At 37.1% G+C, this 22,687-nt stretch overlaps 1 protein-coding gene and 1 non-coding gene across 2 annotated transcripts; both read left to right on the plus strand.

The window, feature by feature from the left end:
* Window positions 1-527: 527 nt before the first annotated feature.
* TRNAR-CCU (transfer RNA arginine (anticodon CCU)) lies at window positions 528-600 on the plus strand. Its single transcript has one exon. It is a non-coding gene; the product is annotated as a tRNA-Arg (tRNA).
* Window positions 601-7,163: 6,563 nt separating this feature from the next.
* On the plus strand, window positions 7,164-8,491 carry LOC143876814 (uncharacterized). Its single transcript, XM_077378508.1, has one exon. The coding sequence runs from the start codon at window positions 7,259-7,261 to the stop codon at window positions 8,186-8,188; it is 930 nt and encodes a 309-aa protein (XP_077234623.1). The 5' UTR covers window positions 7,164-7,258; the 3' UTR covers window positions 8,189-8,491.
* Window positions 8,492-22,687: the final 14,196 nt, after the last annotated feature.

The raw sequence follows: 22,687 nt of genomic DNA on the forward strand, positions 1-22,687 counted from the left end.
AAGGTCCATCGTAAACCGCAACATCCGCACATCAAATTTATTTCAAAGCTTCCGCTAGCCGCCCCTGCATCACTTGGTATCAAAGCTTCCGCTACCCTATCCGCCCCTGCGTCACCTCTCAAGTCTCTCCTCCCACTCGTCCTACCCCTCTAATTTATAATGAAAAAAATTCGTTGGTAGCCAGACATGTCCGTAGCCTATTTTATTTCAAGTGATCTAAGTAGATGGACACAAAAGTAATATTTAATGGTCTGGTTAACCTCAAATTCCATGCTCTCATCCAAATTTGAGCTAAAAGGCTATATGTAAGGAGGGCTGTTGGCCTGGGCCAACAAATCCATTCATAAATCTCGCGGGTCAATTTGAGGTTTGCAAAATTGAGGTTTGGCCAGGGCAGTACGGTTTATTGGTATCTGGATTAGGGTTCAGTTGATGAGAGAAGAGATAAACATAGAAATATCCTAGAAAATTGTTCAATTCTAATTATCCTACAAATTTGTTTGATTGGAGTATCGGAACAATCAAAAGCGCCTGTAGCTCAGTGGATAGAGCGTCTGTTTCCTAAGCAGAAAGTCGTAGGTTCGACCCCTACCTGGCGCGCTTTAGGCATTTACTTTGTTGTTTGAAGACGGGTTCGTCCGCATCGAATGCTTTTTTAAAAAAATCACAAAAATAGTGCACTACACTCGTGGAAACTGTGTAAAGTGTATTTTAAAACAAAAATCACATCCGTTTGGTTGCCGGTATTTTTTTGGCTCTTGGGATTTCTGTGGAACAAAAAACTCCCTAGGAGATTGGTGTATTTTTTTGGCTCTTGGGATTTCTGTGGAACAAAAAACTCCCTAGGAGATTGGTGTAAAAAAAACTCCTGGAAGTATCCCAATAAAATAAGGGCACATTCGGCAAGGCTTCTCATTCTCACAGGATTAAACAGGAGAGAAACAGAGTGATGAGAAATTTTAGAAATGGTATTTATCACTTCATAGAATCCTCTTTTTTAGTTGAAAAAGCAGGTGAAATTTTAGAACCGGACCTAAACGAGTCACATAGCCGAACGAGATTTTTGAGATTTTTTTGGCTTTCCTCATTCTACACCACTAAAAAAGGGGAAAATCCTGGAAAAGAATTGTTGTCGAACACGCCCTAAAAATCTCATGTTTGGTTGACCGGACTATGGTGGGAAATTTAGCTTTGTTTGGTTGCTTGAACTATTGGGAAGAAAAAAATAAATTCTGCAAGCTTATTTATGGTTCCTGTGAGTATTATTATTTATGGTTCCTGTGAGTATTTTTTTTCCAGGGTACGGTTTCGTGCGGGGTTATTGTGGTTCTTGGGATTATTTTGGGCCCAGCGACCAAACATGGGTTTCCAACGGAAATTCCACAAAAATCCCAAGAACCAAAACAATTCCGGCAACCAAACGGAGCAGGTTCAAAGATTTGAACCGTTCATTTGTTAGGTCCTACCACTCAATGCAAATATGTCTGATGATCCTAACCTTCCAATCTATAGATGATTTTTTAGGCCAATCCGTTATCTTTGAACAAGGTTGTTCATACTTTATTTCTGAAAAAGTACGTGCACTTACTCATAAACGCCATAAAATCTCTTTGCCACACAATAGATGGGCATGCAGGTACGTGCACACTTTAAAAAAATAAAAAAATAAAATAAAAAAATAAATATATATATATATATATATGAGGAAAGTGAAGCTACACCGCCGGTGTAGCTAACTTAGCTACACCGCCGGCTTAAAATACAATGGGCCCACATTGTTTTGGTGATCCAAACCATTCATTTGATTGGCCCTCACATAGATAGGGTGTCCACCAAAAATCAGCTCCATAGGATCATCCCAACCCTACGATTTGTGGAGGAAAAAATGAACGTGTAAAAACCTTCACAAATTTGTCATTTTTTGCCTCCACAAATCGTAGGGTTGGGATGATCCTATGGAGCTGATTTTTTGTGGACACCCTATCTATGTGAGGGCCAATCAAATGAATGGTTTGGATCACCAAAACAATGTGGGCCCATTGTATTTTAAGCCGGCGGTGTAGCTAAGTTAGCTACACCGGCGGTGTAGCTTCACTTTCCTCATATATATATATATATATATATATATATATATATATATATATATATATATAGAGTAGAGCCCACCTTGTTCAAATATCCAAACCATTAAGTTGTCTGGCCACCATCATTATATACGATGTTAGGGACCAACAAATAAACAGCTTAGATCTTCCAGCAAGGGTCCCAAATGATTTTTTTTAAAGAAAATGCACTTTATATGATGTCCGTACCTATGCTCACACATTTAAAAAAAAAAAAATAATAAAATATATATATATATATATATATATATATATATATATATATATAGAGAGAGAGAGAGAGAGAGAGAGAGAGAGAGAGAGAGAGAGGTAAGCTCACCAAACTTATGGTGAGCTAGCTTGTCCAATCACATGGGTGCCACATTTTGGGGAGTGATCAAAACCATTCATTTGCAAGGCCTTATCATAGATAGGGGGTGTACCAAAAATCAGCTCCATAGGATAATTCTAACCCCTCCATTTGTGGAGGACAAAAATGGGGCAAATTTGTGTCCGTCCATTTTTGTCCTCCACAAATGGAGGGGTTAGGATGATCCTATGGAGCTGATTTTTGGTACACCCCCCATCTATGTAAGGGACTTTCAAATGAATGGTTTGGATCATCCTAACAAAATGGGCTCCCATGTGATTGGGCAAACTAGCTCACCATAAGTTTGGTGAGCTTACAGTTTCCTCATATATATATATATATAAACAAAGGCTGTCCCCACGCCCTTCAGGGATAAGACTATTTCCCTACGGATGCGCACAATCACCCAGAAAACGCTCGTCACTAGGGAGCAAACCCATGACTTCGTTCAAAGATATTATCCATGAGAGAGAGAGAGAGAGAGAGAGAGAGAGAGAGAGAGAGAGAGAGAGTGGGGGGTTGTGGGCAAATCTATCTGCGCCCATAGAGGAGACGATGAAGTATCCTATCGCTTTTTGTTTTCTTCCTCTTCTAGAAATTTGTTCCGAGGAAAAAAGAATAATCGGATAGCAACAATGGAATTTTATGCATGGTCCATCCATGCCTAACAGCTTAATAGTCTGGATTGTTGAAGAAGTAGGCCCCATTTATAATTCTACCTAGTCTAAATATGCATCTTAAAAGAACCCGACTGTTCCCAAAACTTTTCCCACCATAAATTGCTAAATTTCTACCCAATATAAATTTTTAAAATGCATTACAATTATAGAGTGGCTCAATGTGTGGGTCCTTTAATTTGTCTCAGCCAATGGGAGATAGAGATCAATTGATCTATTTGAATTCAAAATTCACGGAACTTGCTAGAAAATAAACCTTTACTTCCGTGTATAAGCTTTCAACCGTTTAAACTAGGGCATTGCTTTCTCGCGTACGAAAAAGAGTCAGCCCTATATATAAAAGTCCATCCTGAGACACCTGATCCACGTGTTAAAGACCATCCGGCCGTTGATATTGACTCTTGACCATACTGTTTACCTTATCACCACAGATTTACTCTAAATGATTTTGATTTTGCACACTTGATATTATGTATTATTTATTCAGAATTATAAATTATTATGACAATCGTGATCATGTTTTCTAACATTCTATTAAATTTTAACTAAATAAATTGACTCATATAATATGTACCAAGTGTATATCTCTATAGTAATCGTGACCATGGTTTAAAATTTCGGTTTCGGTAACCGTTTCGGACCCACCAATAACTGAAATTTGGTAATTTGGTTCCCAATTCCGGACCGAAATTCCAAAATTTAGGCCGAAATTTTGTAACACTTTTTTTTTAATAAATAATGTCATTAAATCGGAATTTCGGACCGAAATCCGAAATTTGGTAAATGGCGAAAGATTGAATTTTGGAAAATTTCGGATTTCGGTCTAAATTTTAAACCATGATCGTGACATACGCCAATAATGACTTGAACCTCAAGATACAATATGTTGCCAAGTTTTGCACGCCATCCTCACGATGTCAAAATCGTATTAAGATTCCAGAATATTGTATATTCAATATATTAGGTTATTGGGCCCACAAGATAGACGGTCAGGATCAATAATCTCCACATATAGGCAGGATGCAGGTGAACGGAGATGTATGCGGCGGGATTATATCCTGAATTTAATCATACGATATGTATGGTATAAGCATCTTCTAATATTTGATATTTTATGGAAAACATGAATCCAACGGACATGATCGGTGGTTGTGAATATTGTTATGATGGACAACCACCATATGCTACAGTGGATCAAAGGCCCATGCTAAAAAGAGATCTTATCTGCAAGATCAAGACTTCAAATAATCAACGGTTGAATTTTTTTTGACAGATCAATTTTTTATCCCTATTGATCAAGGGGCCTAAGATCGTATGATCATTTTGGGACCGTTGGCATGGAGTCAGCCTTGTTGCAGAACCAGATCAACGGACACCTGCTGACTTGGGAAATGACTAGAGCCATGACGCACTAAATTTAATTTGGGTAATTGAATTCTATCGTCACGTTTCTGTTAACGAGAAAATGCAGGAAAAAAGACTAAAAGACTTGTTGGAACCGTGCGTTGATTTAATGCTAAAACGCCGTCTTTCTTAAGGGATCGCAGACAAGGTATGTTAGAACTGAGAGTGAATTTACGGAAACACCCTTAGAATTTTTTAGAAAATCCGTACACAGCTTCTCGCTTGGTTGATGAGAAATGACAAGAATGCCTTCACTACATAACGGAACAAATTCACCAAAAAAATTCAAATTTGCTCAAGAAACCAAACCCAGTAATAACAAAATTGTTAAAAAAAACTACTACAAATGCATTATACTAATTATTATATATTGAGGAATGATAAACTGAATGTTGCCCTTACAAAACCAGCTACAAGGGCGCTCCATTGGTCCATCTCAATGAAGTGCATTTATAAACTCATAGAGAACTATGATAATGGCGGATCAAAAATAGCTTTACTTATGAAAGGAACTGAGTGGAGTATACGAAATGAAATGAGGGGCAAAAAATTATAAACAAAAATAAGAAATAAATGCACTTTGATGGGATGGGCAAATGGAGGAGCCCTTGTAGATGGGTTTTTGCAGGGGCGCCCTTCAGTTTATCATTCCGTCTTATATATTATAAACTTGAAATGTTTAGTACATACGCTAATCATTGAACTATTCCACTCGTACATAGTAAAGCGTGCTTTTATTGATATTGTCGAGGATTTGGACAATCCTCCAAATTAATGGCATCTTTGGATGCCATCAAAATTGCTTCTTGTTTGTAAATAAGATCATCTTAATTTCATTTTGTTTACAAATGGGACAAAGAGTCTCTTTAGAAGCCATTATTTAATTAGATCATGAAGGATTATTTAATTACAAAGAGCACCAACTTATTGACCCATGATTTTTCATCCATCATGGCCCATTCTTGCCCATTCCGGCATTAGTCTATTTTGACTAATTTTTTGCCCATTTCGGCATTGGTCCATAGTGAACAATTTTTACTCTTCCATCAAGACTTGAGTATCATCTAGTCCCATCGAGGCTATGATCTATTGGCTTTTAAGCCCTCTTTGTAGCACATCAACAAGCAACATCTTCTTTGACAACCATCATCAATGATCATTGGCAGCAACATCAATCTTCATCAAAGGATCTTCGTCATCGACTTTTGAAAGTGTGCATCAAATCGGTTGATTTTGATTACATTAGAATTTGGGGAATTCTATTTTATTGGGGAATTTTATTGTAATCAAACATATATCGATTTTCAATCCATATACGTTTGAGGGGGCATGTTAGAATATGTTGGATCCAACGGTTGGTTTGTGTTAAGATCTCACTGTTGGATCATCTTGGAGGTACATTGGGTAAATGATAAATTCTGATATTTCACTAAATCTTGGATTCATTACAAAGAGCCCAAAGAGTGTTTATATAGAACACTCATGGGATAAACATAGAAAGAGATACTGATAAGAACGGAAAGAGATAAATATAATCTAATCTAATTACCTATTCAAATCAGTATGCCTAAACTATGCCTAATCAATCTAAGATCTTGAGAGATCTAATTTTATTCTCTAACAGTAAATGAGGAGACTAGATGATTAGGCAAGTGGATTAGAAGAGGCAAGCAAGAAATATTAGAAAATTCTATTTAATTAGGTAGATTTGATTATGATTCTATCTTCCATAGTTATCTTGATTTCCCTTCTATCCTTATCATGTAAGTGCTCTATATAAGCACTAACCTACTCTTTATAATGCATCTAAGACTAATAGAAAATCTTCTCTTTAAAATTTATCAGATCATGTATGAAATTATCATAACCATTATTTACAAGTAATAGTTAACTTCAAAACAATTTGCATATAAGATTGGAGAAAAACTCTCCGGATTAAGGAAAACAATTATAGTAGGGTACGGATACATCACAGGTACATTGATTAGGCCTATGAATATTGTTGCCATCACAGTCCAGCGCCCCGTTGGTCTCACCCTCATTGTATGATTCGAGACCTTTGATCATGCATGATAAAAAAGATTATGATATCTTTAAGTCGTTAATTTCTTAATGATTTAATCTTGCAAATGAGATCTCAATTCGGTGTGGGATCTAGATCCATTGGGTCGACCTGTGATAGCCCAACATGTCAACGGTCCTGATCACCCAAACAAATATGTTACTTGCACATCGAATGAAGGTCTTTTTCGATCATAGTCAATTTCATAATATGGTATGAAATAATTTTTTGATGCAGGCAAAGATGGCCTAAAACTCTTAAAAAAAGAGGGGGGGAGACTGGAGAGGGATATTTTGGTCATTTTATAAATGGGGGCAAATACTGCTGTTCTAGGTAACCTATGCTTCTAGAGATCCAAACCCCCCTACGTCATTTCTTACAAAACACCATTGGTCAATTATAATTAAATGTAATCTTATTTCCCAAGCCTTCGAAGTTCAATTGTTCAAATCCTCTAAGAAGTCTCTCGATTCCGACGAATTCTCAACCCTCAACCTTCTTAAAACCCATCTCCCTCCCCATCCCCGCATCCCAAGTCACAACACATATCTCCAAAGAGAAGATCCCATCCCGCCCCTCCCCTCCCCTCCCCTCGCCCCTTTTCTCTCAAATCACAACTTAACGTACCAAAAAGGAAGGAAAAATGGGCACTTTGGTTGGCCATGTAGCACCTGGCTTTGGTTTTCTCCTATTGGGCCTATGGCACCTCTTCAACCATATCAAGCTCCATGCCCTGCACCCAAACTCCTACACATCCTCCCCATGGTTCCCAACCTCAATTTTAAGGTACCTTGAGCTCTTCTTAATCATGGTAGCTTCCTCCCTCTCCATAGCCATGGAGCTCTTCATTGGCCCCGATCGCCACCAACCGTTTGATCCCGATTGGACGATCCCATCCAACCACCTCCACAATTTCGAGCACTCCTCCATCTCTTTCTCTTTCTTAGTCTATGCCACTTTTGCAATTCTCTTTGATCGCCTTAAGCCGAGGGCCCACGAAGAGCTCACCCAATTGCTTGCCGCCCTCGCATTCAGCCAGCAATTCCTCCTCTTCCGCCTCCACTCGGCCGATCACATGGGCGTCGAAGGGCAATACCACTTACTCCTACAGATTGTAATTCTCGTCTCGCTGGCCACGACTCTTATTGGAATTGCGCTCCCTAAGAGTTTCTTAATTAGCTTTGTGAGGTCTGCTAGTATTTTCTTCCAAGGTGTGTGGTTTATAGTCATGGGGTTCGCGCTATGGACCCCACAGTTAATCCCAAAAGGTTGTCACATGAACTTGGAAGAAGGACACTCGGTAGTCAGGTGTGGGAGCGAAAGCGCTCTTAGAAGAGCAAAGTCCCTTGTGAACCTACAATTCAGCTGGTTCTTGGGGGCTGTTATAATTTTCTCCATGGTCTTTTACTTGGTTTTAGTTAGAAAGTATGAAGAGAAGGTGGAGTACAAATTTCTGATCATAGAGGAAGACGACAACGATGATGTAGAGTCACAAAAGAAGCAGCAGCTTGAGGAATCAGAGAGTTTTCTTCATATGGGAAAAGGGTTTCAACCAATAGACATGGAAAGGTAAAAGAAAGGGTTAAGAAGGTTAGGTAAGTGTCACCTTGCTTTGGTGGAAATCTACTTATGTTGAAGGTTCTAAACATAGTTTATTTCTTTAATTTCGTCAATTGTTTCAGTTTTAAACCCTAGAGGTAGGGAAAAGGTGTGTGATACTTGTTTTTTGTATTGATGGCTTGTTGCTTTATGGGTGAGCCCATTGTTCAGGGTGTATATAAAATTGGAAGAAAAGTGTTTTGTAAGTTAAAAATAGACGATTTGTGAAGATTGAGTAAGTGTTTATGCTTTTAATTTATTGGGTTTGTTGGGTGCAGAGGTCAGTGTTTTGAATTGTGGCCAGCTTTCTACTTAATTGAGGTTTACAATGGGATGATATTAATTCTGCTTTAACTCTTTTGTGAGATCGAGATAGATGATCATGTAGAACCCTAAACGAGGCTTGAAGATCAAGGGTCTAGGATTATCCGATCAAGTTGTTCTCAACGGCATCTATCCAGACATATGATTGTAGTGGGGTCAATGGATAAGATCACATAAACAAGTCACCAATAAGTGTCTTTTAGGAAGAAGCATAAAAGTAACTCCTTTTTAGCATTTTCACACCTACTAATTCAAGCTATCTTTGGATTTAAAAAAAGGTATTTGCTAGCATTCATCGCAGAAGGCATTTCGCGGATGGGCTGTTGCATGTGAGAGCAGCTGATTTTGTCTTTATTCATGATGTGCCTGCTCTCACTTGCAACAGCCCATCAGTGAAATGCCTTCTACGGACGCTAGCAAATCTCTCTCTCTCCCACCACCCCCCCCCCCCCCCCCCCCCGCGCAGAAAAAAGAAAGAAAAGAAAAAAAAAGAAGAAAAAGAAATAGTTGCATCGGTCAAAGTAGGTCTTTTATGGGCTGCTAAACCCATTCTTATTAATTAAATGTTTCTTAAGAGTTGCTTTCGTACCCTGTGTTTTTATTGGGAATACTAAAATATAAACTATAAAGAACATTTTTTCCTTACAAAAATGTGAAAAGGGAGTGACTTTATGCACTTTTCTAAAAAGGCACTTATTGGTCCCACTGAGAACACCTTGATCGAATCATCCTAACTAATTGATCCAACGATTCTCACTCTTGATTTTTTGTAGTCCTTTATCTTATGCATGAGATGTCCATTCCGGATGGGACCAATACCATGTGGGTTGCCTCGTGGTGTTCTACTAGATCAACGGTCATGATCTCACATACATGTCCTTTGTAGGACCCAAAAAATAGCCTTTTCCATTGATCCTAAAACTGACTTTCTGCGTGGTGTCGCCTCTTTTCCAATATATATCACCTCGTTGCAAACATGCACCAAAAATTCATTTAAGCGGCATTTTTTATTCAAAACAGTTAGATCTCATACATACGTTTTAATACAATATAGCATAAAAAATATTTTAGTACAGCTCGAGAGCTGCCAAATTGCAGAAAATTAGAGGCATCACTCTGTCAATTTCATGGGATTCTACAAGCTTCCATGATTGGTAGAAGTGAAAGCTATTTTGAGACTATTTTTTAGAATGGTCACATCACCGGAATCAGGAATCAGGAATCGGAATCGACAACATATTTAGATTCCTATTCCCATTCTCTTTTAAACAGAATGAGAAAAAAAAATTCTATTCTGACTTGGGTGAAATCATAATACAACCTGTTGGGGCGGGAAAAAGATTTCCTCCCTCTAATTCTGCCCCCTTGATTCCGTTCTTTTTTTAACCAAATGCTGGGATTGGTCAGGTTGGAATCCAATCCTGATTCCAGCGCCTGATTCTGATAATCCAAAATCCAAACACACTTCTTGTTTGGATTGCAGGAATAATATTTCTTGGAGAAAATGCTCCTTCAAATTTTTTCTTTTTAATATATAATTCTGAATCCTCTTAGTAACTAAAAACAAAAGGAGTCTACATGCTTCCAAACGTGACCTTTTAATTGTCCAAGATGCACGCTACCAGTCCATTGAAGTGCTTGACTGACCACCCAGTAGGCGGCGTTTGGATTGCCGGAATCAGAAATAGGAATCGCCATCCTATTCTGATTTCTATTTCAAATTTCTGTAAACAGGATGAACAATTTTAAATATAAAATAAATTCATTCCGAGAGAGGCAGAATCAGAATACCACCTCTTGGGGTGGGAAATAGATCCCGACATCCCAATTCCCGTACTCTTTAATTCCGCCTGGTATCAATTCTGGCCTCTTAATTCCATTCATTTTTTGCACTAAACACCGGAATCGGGCATAATCAGAATAAGATGCTGATTCAGATGCCTGATTCCGACATTCCAAACACACCCAAAGAGTGGACCCTGGACCCACTTATATTGCTGTGGGTCCCCTCATATGTGCAATTAATGAGAAGCGACATGTGTTTTGGTCTTCTCCTAAAGTTGTTTCCATCAATTAACACGTTCTGATATTGCCTTGGCGGGTCAAGGTTTACTAGCCTTGCACGCTGGGTGCAAAACGGGTCCTAATGTTGACGCCAATGTGGTCAGACCCGATATCTACTGTATATCAGATGGGAAAAATTGTGTGGCCCTCTAGGTTATTTAAAAACTCATAAATGCAAAGCTTAGTTAATTTATCTAATAAATGCCTTGTAATTGTACATTCATTTTCCGCTGTTAAATATATGGGATTTGCTAGGCAATTTCATGGAAAGCCATTTTGGCGACCAACTTTTGCATGAGAGAACAGCCACCTCAGACGAATTAAATGAATAAGACAAAATCTGCCAAAATGTATGTGTGGCGGTTCTCATGCAAATGTTGGTCGCAAAATGGCTTTATGTGAAATTGCTTAGCAAATCTTCAATATATTTTACTTGTGACAAATTATATACCTTCATAAAAGCACTATTCTTTTAATGAAAAATGTTCACGCACAGTGGGTGTTGATTTCTTGTCCATTCATAAGCAGGCAAATTTTGTGAAATCAAGACCTTTGATCTTGGATAACATTAGAGGTGTCCCATATGATTTTCGTCCCCTCTAGGGCTGCAACTCGGGTCGGGTCGGGTTTTTTTTCGGAAAATCCACGATTCCCAAACCCGGCCCTACCCATGATAAATCTCGAGTCGGGTCGGGTCGGGTTTTTTCACGTTGACGCAATTTTTTAAGGAAAATTCTTGTTTGGCAAGGCAACTCAACTCATAGAAGTAGAAATTACACTCACAGTACACTTGAATCAAACAATGATGTAATTACACTCATATTACACTTGAATCAAACAATGCTGTAATCAAACAATGTTGTAATTACAATCAAACAATGCTGAATCAAACACTTGAATCAACTCAACTCATAGAAGCAGAAATTACTCTCACATACAATAACACTGGGTGCGTGGGTTTTCACTTTTAACTTTTAACTAACAATAGAAAAAAATGTACATACTATAACTTATGTAACTCGGGTCGGGTCGGGTCGGGCCCCTTCAAACCCGGCTCGACCCGAGATTCATGCGGGCTTTTGAATGCTCAACTCGGCTCGACTCGAAACCCATGAAACCTGAACCCAACCCAGGCTATTTTTGGGTCGGGTCGATCCGGATCAGGTAAAACCTGGCTCGAGTTGCAGCCCTAGTCCCCTCCCATCTTAAGATAGAGGACTATAAAATCAATGGTTATCTCTTGTCAACTTCAAGGGCGTGGAATCATTCCAATCAAAGTGTTCTCAGAGGCATTTGGCCAGATTGAATCATTAGATCTCTAATCATGTAAACGAGTCACAAGTGGGCCCCAATAAGTGTATTTAGGAAGGACCATAACAACCCCTATCTTTTTAGCATTTTCCCACAATTATGTAAATGTATGCATGTATGTGGTGGGCCGGAGAAGAAAAGGGGCCAAATATATTATTTCCCATGCATCTTATTTTGGTGAAGTGATTTTTTTTTTTTAATAGGTAAGCTGGGGTTAGGCTGGGACCCCTTTTTTCATTTTATTTTGGTGAAGCGATTTATTCATGGTTTGAGCTTCTAGCTCAATTGGTTAAGGCTTTGGCTTTCAACCTTTCAACCTGAAGATCGGAGGTTCAATCCCATCTTATATAGCACTTCTCATCATTCTGTTTAATTTTTGCTTTGTATATAATGTTACAATGTCACGCTTAGCAAATCCTTTATTTGCTTTCAAACTTTAGAGCCCGTTTGGATACCCCTTGGATTTGGATTTGGAGATGAATTTGGATTTTTAAATCCAAATTCGTTGTTTGGCAAGCCTATATGACATCTGGATTTGGATTTGAGTGAAATCCATAAGATTTACAAATTTCTCATGTTAGTGTAATTTTTCAAATTTATAAATCCTTTCTGTGAGAGGTTATTTATAAATCTAAATCTGACATGTAAGGGGTTAAAATGACCAAAATATACAAAAAAAGAGTTAAATGACTTCAGTACCCACATGACATTAAAAACTGATCAAAATACATCGTATTAGGTAAAATTATTAGAAACCCCGAGTCAGGCAAAATGACCGAAATACTCCTATACCAGGTAAAAATGACAAAATACCCTCGAGTCGTGCAAAATGACTAAAATATCTTATGACATAAAAATGATCAAAATAACCTCATACGGGTAAAATGACTAGAATACCCCAATATCATAAAAAATTACTAAAATACCCATAGATCAAGTAAAAATGACTCATGACTCATAAAAAATGACTAAAAATACCATAATGAGAAAAAAATGATAAAAATACGCCATATTAGGTAAAATGACTAGAAATACCCCTATACCAGGTAAAAATGACAAAATACTCCCGAGTCGTGCAAAATGACTAAAATACCCTTATGACATAAAAATGATCAAAATAACATCATATAGGGTAAAATTATTAAAATACCCCAAGATTATGAAAAATTATCGAAATACCCCTATATCAAGTAAAAATTACCTATGGCTCATGAAAAATGACTAAAAATACCCTCATAAGATAAAAATAATAAAAATACGCCATATTAGGTAAAATGACTAGAATACCCCTGGGTCATGCAAAATGACCGGAGTACACCTATACCGGGTGAAAATGACCAAATACCCTGAGTCATGAAAAATGACTAAAACACCATTACGACATAAAAATGATCAAAATACACCCATATAGGGTAAAATGACTAGAATACCCCTGGATCATGAAAAATGGCTGAAATGCCCATATATCAAGTATTTTAGGGCTTTTTGGTTTTGTTAGATTTCAAATTCAAATCCAAATCCAAAGAGCATCCAAAAAAAAAAAAAATTTAGATTTGAAATCCAAATCTATACGTGGTTATCCAAACGACATTATTTATAAATTTGTGAATTTTAAAATTCTTGATTTCAAATCCATGAATTTTGAAAATCCAAATTCACCTCCAAATCCAAATCAAGGGGTATCCAAACAGGCCCTTATTGAAATGCCTTTGCTTCTTGGGTTTCTTTCCGTGTAAGCCAATAGCGTGTGACATATAGACCCAAATCAGAAAGTGTTTTCTTTTCCAAGATATATGTGCCGTCCGCATCAATTTCCCATCATCCTTTAATCTCACCCACCAATGGTTTAGCTTTAAATACATCATTATTACTATTACTATATTTCCCAATAGCGTGTGACATTAGCATTTGAGAACGACAATATGGATGTAATGGGTGTAGAGTGTGACATTAGCTTAGAGAGCCACAATTTTGCCTTTGTCTCTTTGTATTGGCGACCGACTTTAGACAAGGTGGACGACCATGCTCTTAATTTGCAGAAAGCTAATGTATTTTTAGATAAGGTGACCCCAAGATCCCATTTAAGCAGTTGGGACACGTGGCAAATAATGACATGTCATTCGTCCTCATTTCATTGCAAAGTTAGAAGTAACCTTCTCTATTTTCATCCTTTTAATGGTCTAACCCTAATTCCAATCGATAAGTGGGCCCATCAGTGGGCCTTTCCCGTCATGACCTAGTCAGGGTACTAACTCAAACCTATTGTCGAATCCTACTCAACAAAATATGGAGGTACTTGTGGTGGAATGGGGCGATATGGTTTTTCACAATAAAGTGATAGATGGAACTGCTATGAAAAGTCCTCAAGGTTAGAATATAAGCATCTTTTGTTGCCGATCATGACATTTATATATTGTAAAAACTCAGACGCAGAGACACCTCGTTGGATCCAGGTCACCTCTCCTTAATTGATCATTCCTTACCTTCAAATTTTTTTAGTGTAATTATCGATGCACTTGGGTGATGTGGATCCAATGGTGCGCTCTTCAACTGGGTTTTTGCAAAGGTATCCGGATATTCAATCAATCTCTATGAAAACACAAAAATTAAGTTTTTTTTTTTTTGTGAATTTAATGATAGATGATTGAAGCTTAAGAAAAAAATGATTAAAGAACTATAAACACATAAATGATTATAATGTAGATAAATAAGTAGTAAATAAATGAGAGGGGGTTTATGCTTCCCCGATCTTAGTGATTGACCGTTCCAATTGCTGTTGGTGGAGCCGTCGCGCGTGGAGGGAGAAGTGTGGCGGGTTGTGAAGACCCTATGTAGAGATCGCACCAATGGATGTTAGTGATGCGATGTTGTTGTCCTAGAGTGTGAGATCGAGCGGATATTGAAAGACCGGTGTAAAAATAATGAATAGAGAACAATATTGTAGAGAAAATGAAAAGAGGAGAACTTTGCCTTGAAGCAAGGTGTATATGGGAGAGTGAGAAAAAGAGAGATAAGCCTTTTCTATTGTTTTGTAAGAGAGAATATGAAAAGTGAAATTTTGTCTCTTTGTGTTAGAGAAAGGTTGGAGAGAGAGATGAGAATCTTGTTTGTCTCTTAATGAAAGGAGAGGAAAAAATGGACGTTGGGGAGGAGAGATCATTTTCTTTTCTTTTTTTGGAGAAAGAGAAAAATCTTACTAAAAAGAGAGAGACAATCAATGGAGAGAAAAAAGCATTGTAGGTTGGCTTTTGATAAATAAGGAATTTTTTTGAATTTGCTTTAAGAATGTGTTAGATTAAAAAAGCAAAGGAGAAATCTTGGCAAAATTAAAATAGAATATATAAATGCAAGATTTTAAAAATAATTATTTAAAGAAACAAATTTTAGGTGTTTACATTTGCCCATCTTTGGCACTTGTCGTATGCAACAATTGGCAAAGAAGTAAACACATGAAGAAATGGGATCACAACTGTGAATAGAAAGTGGTTAGAAGAAAATGACACGTATAATATGCCCGTCTTGGATGCCCCATGTGAAAACATGGGGTATCCAAGTAGATAGGCACACAAAAAAAACAGAGACAACATAGGGATTAATGACTAGCGGACAAGGGAGTTAGATTGAGAATGGAATTTGAAGGATAGGGGCAACTACATACAATGTCATCCAAAGGAATGTGATCTTCAGTTGATTTGACAAACGTTAAAGGTGAGAATTGTTAAAAAAGAAGAAGAAGAAAAGACTATGAGAATTGTCTCGGTCTTTTGTGCTTGCCTTGTAAATGTTACAGTGATAATGAAAAAAAATAGATAGCAAAAGTATATAATAATGAGCATATTGAATAGGAAAAGTAGATATGAAAGAGAAAAATGAATAGCAAAAGTAGACACATATAGAGTAGAAGAATTTAGAGTATGCAAATGAAAAACTATCAAAGCAACATGATGAAAAGTTTACCAAGCGTATACTCAATTCATATTTTTGCTTTCATTTACATCGTTTTATTGCATCCATTGCATTTACGGCAAGACGGATAACTAGAGATAGCTTCTATAGCTATTCTCACATATCTTCATTGTCATATCAAAATGAAGATTATACAGATGTTGATGTATGTTGCTACCCCAACTCTTCTCTTCGTAACCTTTTACTTTATTTCTAACCCAAGTTTAATTACTACTTTATTTTACTGCGCGTTTTACATCCCTCTTACTTATTTCCACCTTAACTTTTACTTATTTCCACCTTACCTTTTTACCCTTTGAGCCTATCTTCTTGGCTCCCCCATGTTTTCACATGGGTCACCCAAGAGGGGCAACTCATAGGCGTCCATTCTCAACTAAAATATTCAAAACCAGGAACTCCATTTAGCACTTATCACTTCTTTGCCACTTAATGGACACAACAAGTTACAGAGGGACAAATGTAAGCATGCATTTTTTTTTGTCGTTTTCTACCTCTTCAAAAGCAAAGAAAAATGCCCTTGATTGCATGTCATTAGGGCCTAAAACTCTTTCTCCTTTCCAAACCCATTTTTTCTTTCTAAAGCTAAATTTTCCAAAATCCCAAGTGCAGATTTGCTTGGATCTTGCCCAAATCCAGCCAAAATGCCTAAAATACTTTCCTACCTTGCCCATGATTGCCTCTCTCAACGGTCATTTTTGAGCTCGATTTCTTCCCAAAAAAATCCCTAATCTTCACCCATGGCAATACGCATGGCTAAGGAAGGAACAACGGTCATTTTCACCCATTTTTCCTCTTTAAAAACCCTTCAAGGATCCTCTCTAAAGGACAACAACATTCCACACGAAAATCACAGCAACAAGGTCTCTTTTCAAGCATTTTCTCCATTTTCCTCTTCTTTTCTCTTCATTTTCTCAATTTTTCAACTATTGGGGCAGCGGCTCTAACGCCATCTTCATAGCTTTCAAACAGGGTCACAACGACCCACCTCAGCTCTTTCCTTCTCCTCCGGCAATCCGACAACATTTGGCTGTAACCAAAACGGGGAAGGACTAAACTAATCTCTTTTCTTTATTTTTTACTACTATCACTGTCTGTATATGATTATCTTCCATGGATGGAACACTGCTTGCTGAAATTTGCTCAAACTCTTGTGAATAATCATCGAAAGATGTTTGTCTGCTGACTTTTTATTTTTTGCCATCTATATACAAATTAAAGTTTACTGCATTTCATATCGCTTCACTGTTTTGTGTTGCCGGAATCCAACTCATCACCAAATTTCAAGACTTTTGTCATTCTGCACTTCTGAATCCCAATTTATCACCGCACTGAGATTTCCATTTACCATAGACAGTTAATGCCTATTGATAAATTTTATATTTCTATGCATTGTTGATGTTTATCAGATCTTAGATTTCTGATTTACTCAAAATAGCATCTTGCTGTACGGCGTACCGTTTAAAACACCGTTTGGCGTTTAAAACACCGTTTGGCGTTTAAAACACCGTTTGGTGTTTGAAACACCGTTTTGGGGCCAAACGGCCGTTTGGAAGCCCCCCCCCTCGCTCTCTCTTTCTGCAACTTCCCTAAACCCTTTTTAAAAAAAAATATTGGGCCTAATGAGAGAGTAGTTGAGTTACATTGAGGCCAACCAAACAATGCCCTTTTTCTTTTTTGTACAATGTCCTTTTTGGTCATTGTACCATAAAAACTCTGTTTTGGGGCATTTGCAACCAAACACACTATACCCCCGTTTGCCGTTTAAAACGCCGTTTTGATCTGGCCAACCAAACACGAAAACGCCGTTTTGCAAAACGGCGTTTCAAACGGTACGCCAAACACACCAAACACACAATACCTCCGGTTGCCGTTTAGTGCACATCACTTTTGTTACAGAAATCTGTCAAAATTTTGACATAAATCTATCCAAATTAATATCATCCATAACCCAACTCCAACAACTTGATTCATCTACTGTCACTAAATTTCAAAAAATTTCAAACTTTCAAAATTTTAAAATTTTGTAGTTTTCACTCTATTGTGTGATCGAGCCAATTCAAGAGCCTTCTATTTGATTTGTTTTTTGCTCCAACTTTGAGTGATTCCATATCAATTCCATATCGACCTATGGAATCATAATAATGATTTTGATTATAGTTGAAGTAGTGCTGTTTTTCTTAAATTATTTAGGGGCCGTTTGGATATGCGGATTTTAGAATCCATGTTTTTAGCTTGAAAACAGCGTAAAAGAGGGTTCATGATCCGGCTGCTGCATGCTGACCTGCGAGGACAGATTGCAGCAGCCTGATCATGAACCATCTTTTACACTGTTTTCAAATTAAAAACCTAGATTATAAAATCCGCGTATCCAAACGGCTCCTTCAGTGTTTGTAGCTGAGGACATCGATTCCTATTAAATTAAAGAGGAGATTTTATAGTATATTTTAAACTCTATAGAATTTTGGAACCTTACAGTAACATTTGTTGCCATGTGATACAGTGGGCCGCATGTTTATTGCAAGTTTAAGCCTATGTTCCCTTCTAGGAGATCGATATGGGTGTAAACGGATCGAATTTGGAGCGGATATGGCTATATCCGAATTCGATTACAGTATACACTATCCGAATTCGGATTCGATGGATATTTAATATCCATTACCGAATTCGTATCCGTCGGATATTGTTCGAATTCGGATATTATCCGTATCCGTTTATCTGATAAATTCGAACATTTTATTGCAGCACTTTAACTTTTTTCTCCTACTTACTCGAATGAATTTTCCAAACCCTAAAACTAGACCTCTATATTCTCTTCACAAAATTAACTCTCAAACCCTAAAATATATGAGATCCTCTTCTTCCTTTTAAAACAAAGGCAGAGAGAGAGAGAGAAAGAGAGGGAGGCAATGGGGATGGATGATAGTGTTGGTAGTGGTGTTTGGGTTTTTCCTTTTTTTTGTATATGATGGAATGAGTTTGGGTTATTTTGATGGAATGGGTTTGGGCTATTTTTGTTTTTATTTTATTTTTTCTAAAAAGAATATTCACTTTTCTTATAAAAACAAAAGATAGTGTGTCATTACTAAAAATAAATATTAATGATATTATTAATAATAAATAAAAAGGATTTACTTCTCGGATTCGGATGTTAAACGGATCGGATATACCATTTACCAGATTCGCATCCGCTAAGAGCTGGATATCTCATAAACGGATTCGGATAATATCCGCTTGAAACGGATTCGGATAATATTCGCTTTAAACGGATTCGGATGCGGACGGTAATCGAATTTCCGAATATCCATTTACACCCCTAGGTGTGGACAACAAAATCGTAATCCGTTTGGATGTACATAATCTAGAAGAAGGAAAATAGATTCACATTTCTTTACTGTCCTTTTCCTCCTGATTTGAGTGAAAATAAAACAGTTAGAAAAGGGCTAGCATTTGGAAATTTTACAGCCAACAAATACTGGCATGACAATGGTAAATAACAACCAAACACTGCAACGAAAAGGAAAACGTGTCCTTTTGCTTTGATTTTCCTAATCTCCAGTGCAATCAAACGGAGAGGCATTTGGATATAGGAAAATAAAATTATGAAAAATTAAAAATGTCATGAAAAAAATATTCTATGGAAATAAATTTCCAACCTCTAGTAGGTTCGCAATTTTCTGTGAAAACAAGATAAAATTTTACTGTGAAAAAAATTCATGAAAAACAAGTTAACAAAATGTTAGAAAATTCATTTTCTATGGAAACAATCAATAAAATTTTCACCACATCCAAAGAGTACATAACTCCATCTCCACTTTAGTTCTCATCTCTTGAATGGCATCACAACATGTGTTCAATTGACTTCTCAGCTGCATAAATGCACACCCCTTCGAACAGAGTCGATATATCCTAGAAGCAGTCGGTGTTTATCCAATTTGAATTGTTGACACAATCGTAGCATGGGTGATCTTTCCCTTAACGACAACGCATTGAAATTCAAGCATTGACTCATCGATAAGTTGATTTAACTCTTTGATTTCTTTTTCAGTTTCAAGATCAATGTTAAACAAATACAAGATATCTTATACATTCGGTTCATGCTTTGAGGTAGATAGTAGTAGGTACCATGGAAGCAGGATTCTTCCCTGGAAGCCTTCGATTCCCGCTCTGGCAACCTTGGTAGGTACTGTTTTAGGGATTTGCTAGGTAATTTCGTGGAAAGACATTTCATGGCTCACTTTTGCAAGAGATAACAGCCACCTCAGATGAATTAAATGAATAAGACAAAATCTGCTAAAACGTGAACCTGTGTGGCTGTTCTCTCCTGCAAAAGTGAGAAGTGAAATTGCCTAGCAAATCCCACCGTTTTAGTTGTTCAATCATCAAATTTGTCTACAATGACATCCTGATTAGTGACAAAACATTTCATTTGAATACTAGAGATCATCTTTCTAGATATTATCAGTTCATTGCTATACATTTCCAGAGATCCAAAAACTTAAGTTCTTAAGGCAAAGAATATCTAATCTTAGATTTTGGATTTACAAGATTGAATCAGGGCTTCTCAAATCGAGACACCTGGAAAATTTTATGGAACTAATTTTGAAATATGTCAAGAAAAGATGGTGGTGTTATTCTAATTAGCATAAGTAGATTTAGATTGCATGTTATGATAATCTAACACAAATAATTAGGAAGTTGATGAGCATGCTAGATCTCATATGATAAACAAAAGGAAAAGAAATGTATTAGTGAGGGTGTTAAGATATGTTAGGCCTTATTTATTTTGGATTTTGAGAAACGATTGTGAGTTCAAAACTGATTATTGGACGCCCAACAATCTGTTTTGAACGAACAATCAGTTCTCAAAGTCCAAAACAAACAAGGTCTGAGAGATAATATAAACTATGGTCTTCTAAAAGTCCAAAACAAACAGGGTCTCAGAGATAATATAAACTATGGTCTTCAGTTTTCTAAATATTCAGTTGTACTGGAACAATAATGCAAACTGGATGTCGGCTTTATAAACAAAATTTAAGAGTGGATATGTATTCACTCGAAGAAGAACTACGAAATCCTGAAAATTAAGGACGCAAACCTGCATGGCCTCATCTGCTACAGAATTGGAGTTCATTGCTTTAGAGAAATGAAGTTGAATGACTTAGAAATCTTCTAACGAGTACTTCAATATGAAAATAAACTGATTCCTGCAATTACAGTATATAGTGATTGTCAAGTTGCTACAGTAGGGGTAGAAAATAATCTTTCTAATAAGAAATTCTATCACATTCATTGAAGGTATTACTTTATTAAATAAGGGAAATGATATCTGCGCCAAGTGTTTCAATAAACATGCGCTCCACTTGTTTGTCGTGTAGTATTTTAAGGGTTTAAAGAGCTTTTTGAGAACTGTAATATCCTCTGAAATCCCCTTAAATGCTACACGACAAACAAGTGGAGCGCTTGTTTATCGAAACACCTTGGGCAGATATCATTTCCCTTAAATAATTGCTCAATAATTGACTAACAGATGATTATTTAGAGCTTCTTTGTTCCTAGGCAAATAATTTTTTATTGTAAGTAACGACCAGTGTTGGTGGCATCAAAAGAGGCCCTTGAGCTTTTAGTGAATTTATAACTTTAGCCAAATCAAAATCAGCTCATTCAAATGCCCCCTTAAGTGTGAGCATGACATTATGTCAAAGAAGGTCTATGGTGTAGAATGTGTGCATAAGAGAAACTAATAATGGAAAATTATTAGTTATGAGTACAATTAACCTTTCACTCTTTTGTGCATAACCTCTTTATCTTAAAAACCTCTGAAACTCTGTAAACTATTATTTTAATAAGGGATTTGCTAGGCAATTTCCTGGGAAGCTGTTTCGCGGCTCACTTTTGCAGGTGAGAGATAACAACCACCTCAGGTTAATTAAATGACAAAATCCTTCTAAAGAGGGGGATGATCCTAATCTTTTGATCCGTGGTAATTTTTATATTATGAATGAGAACTGATATATTCTCCCCTTCTTTTCCTGGGACAGCTGATGTTTTTATGACTACTCTTTTACATTAGAGGGGGATGTCCTAAGTGAAAAAAAGGGATGAAAGTATCACTTCCCTTTGGCTCTGTTCACTTGCGTTCCCTGGAAAGCAAATCCCTGGAGAACAACCTCTTTTTTTCCTTGACAAGACAGAACTCTGGTGTGCACTTGCTTTCCAGTGAAAATAGAATTACACATGTGGAATTTCTGCAATAAGTCAAAAAATGACATGGAAAAGCCCATTTTCTCCCCCTTCAGGAATTTCATTTCCGACAAAAAACACACGGATTTCGTTTCCTTGAGAAACTAGTGCAAAAAGAAGGGTAAGCAGTTTCCCTAGAAACCTTTTCCTGCGCAAGTGAACAGTCCAAGGAAACCTTTTCCTGCACAGATTCCCAAGATTTCTTTTCCTAATGCCACGTCAGATTCTCGGAACACATTTTCTTTTCCTTTCCTAGGAAAACAACTGAACTGAGCTTTTGTGAATTAGTACACCAAATTAGGGAGTGGGATTTCTTCCTCTCTCTGGAAGATCCTAAGAAAGTGGACTGTTTTACCTATATCTTGAAGGATTTTATAATCCATGATTGTAAAACCCTGGATTTTATAAGCTAAAAGCTGGATTGTAAAACCAGGTTTTAGTATTGTAAAATCAAGGATTATAAAATGGGAAATGATACCAGCGCAACCATATTTTGATATTTTCGCAAACCATCTTGTCTGTTAGTATTTAAAGAGCTGCCAGACGGTTATTATATTTTCCAAAAAGC

The sequence above is a fragment of the Tasmannia lanceolata genome, unplaced genomic scaffold (assembly GCF_043159265.1).
Source record: "Tasmannia lanceolata isolate RefF3 unplaced genomic scaffold, GAP_Taslan_0.1 ptg000005l, whole genome shotgun sequence".
NCBI classification, from domain to species: domain Eukaryota; kingdom Viridiplantae; phylum Streptophyta; class Magnoliopsida; order Canellales; family Winteraceae; genus Tasmannia; species Tasmannia lanceolata.

What these genes read in the sequence shown, in the direction of transcription:
- LOC143876814 (XM_077378508.1), top strand. Translation starts at nt 7,259, where the DNA reads ATGGGCACTTTGGTTGGCCATGTAGCACCTGGCTTTGGTTTTCTCCTA.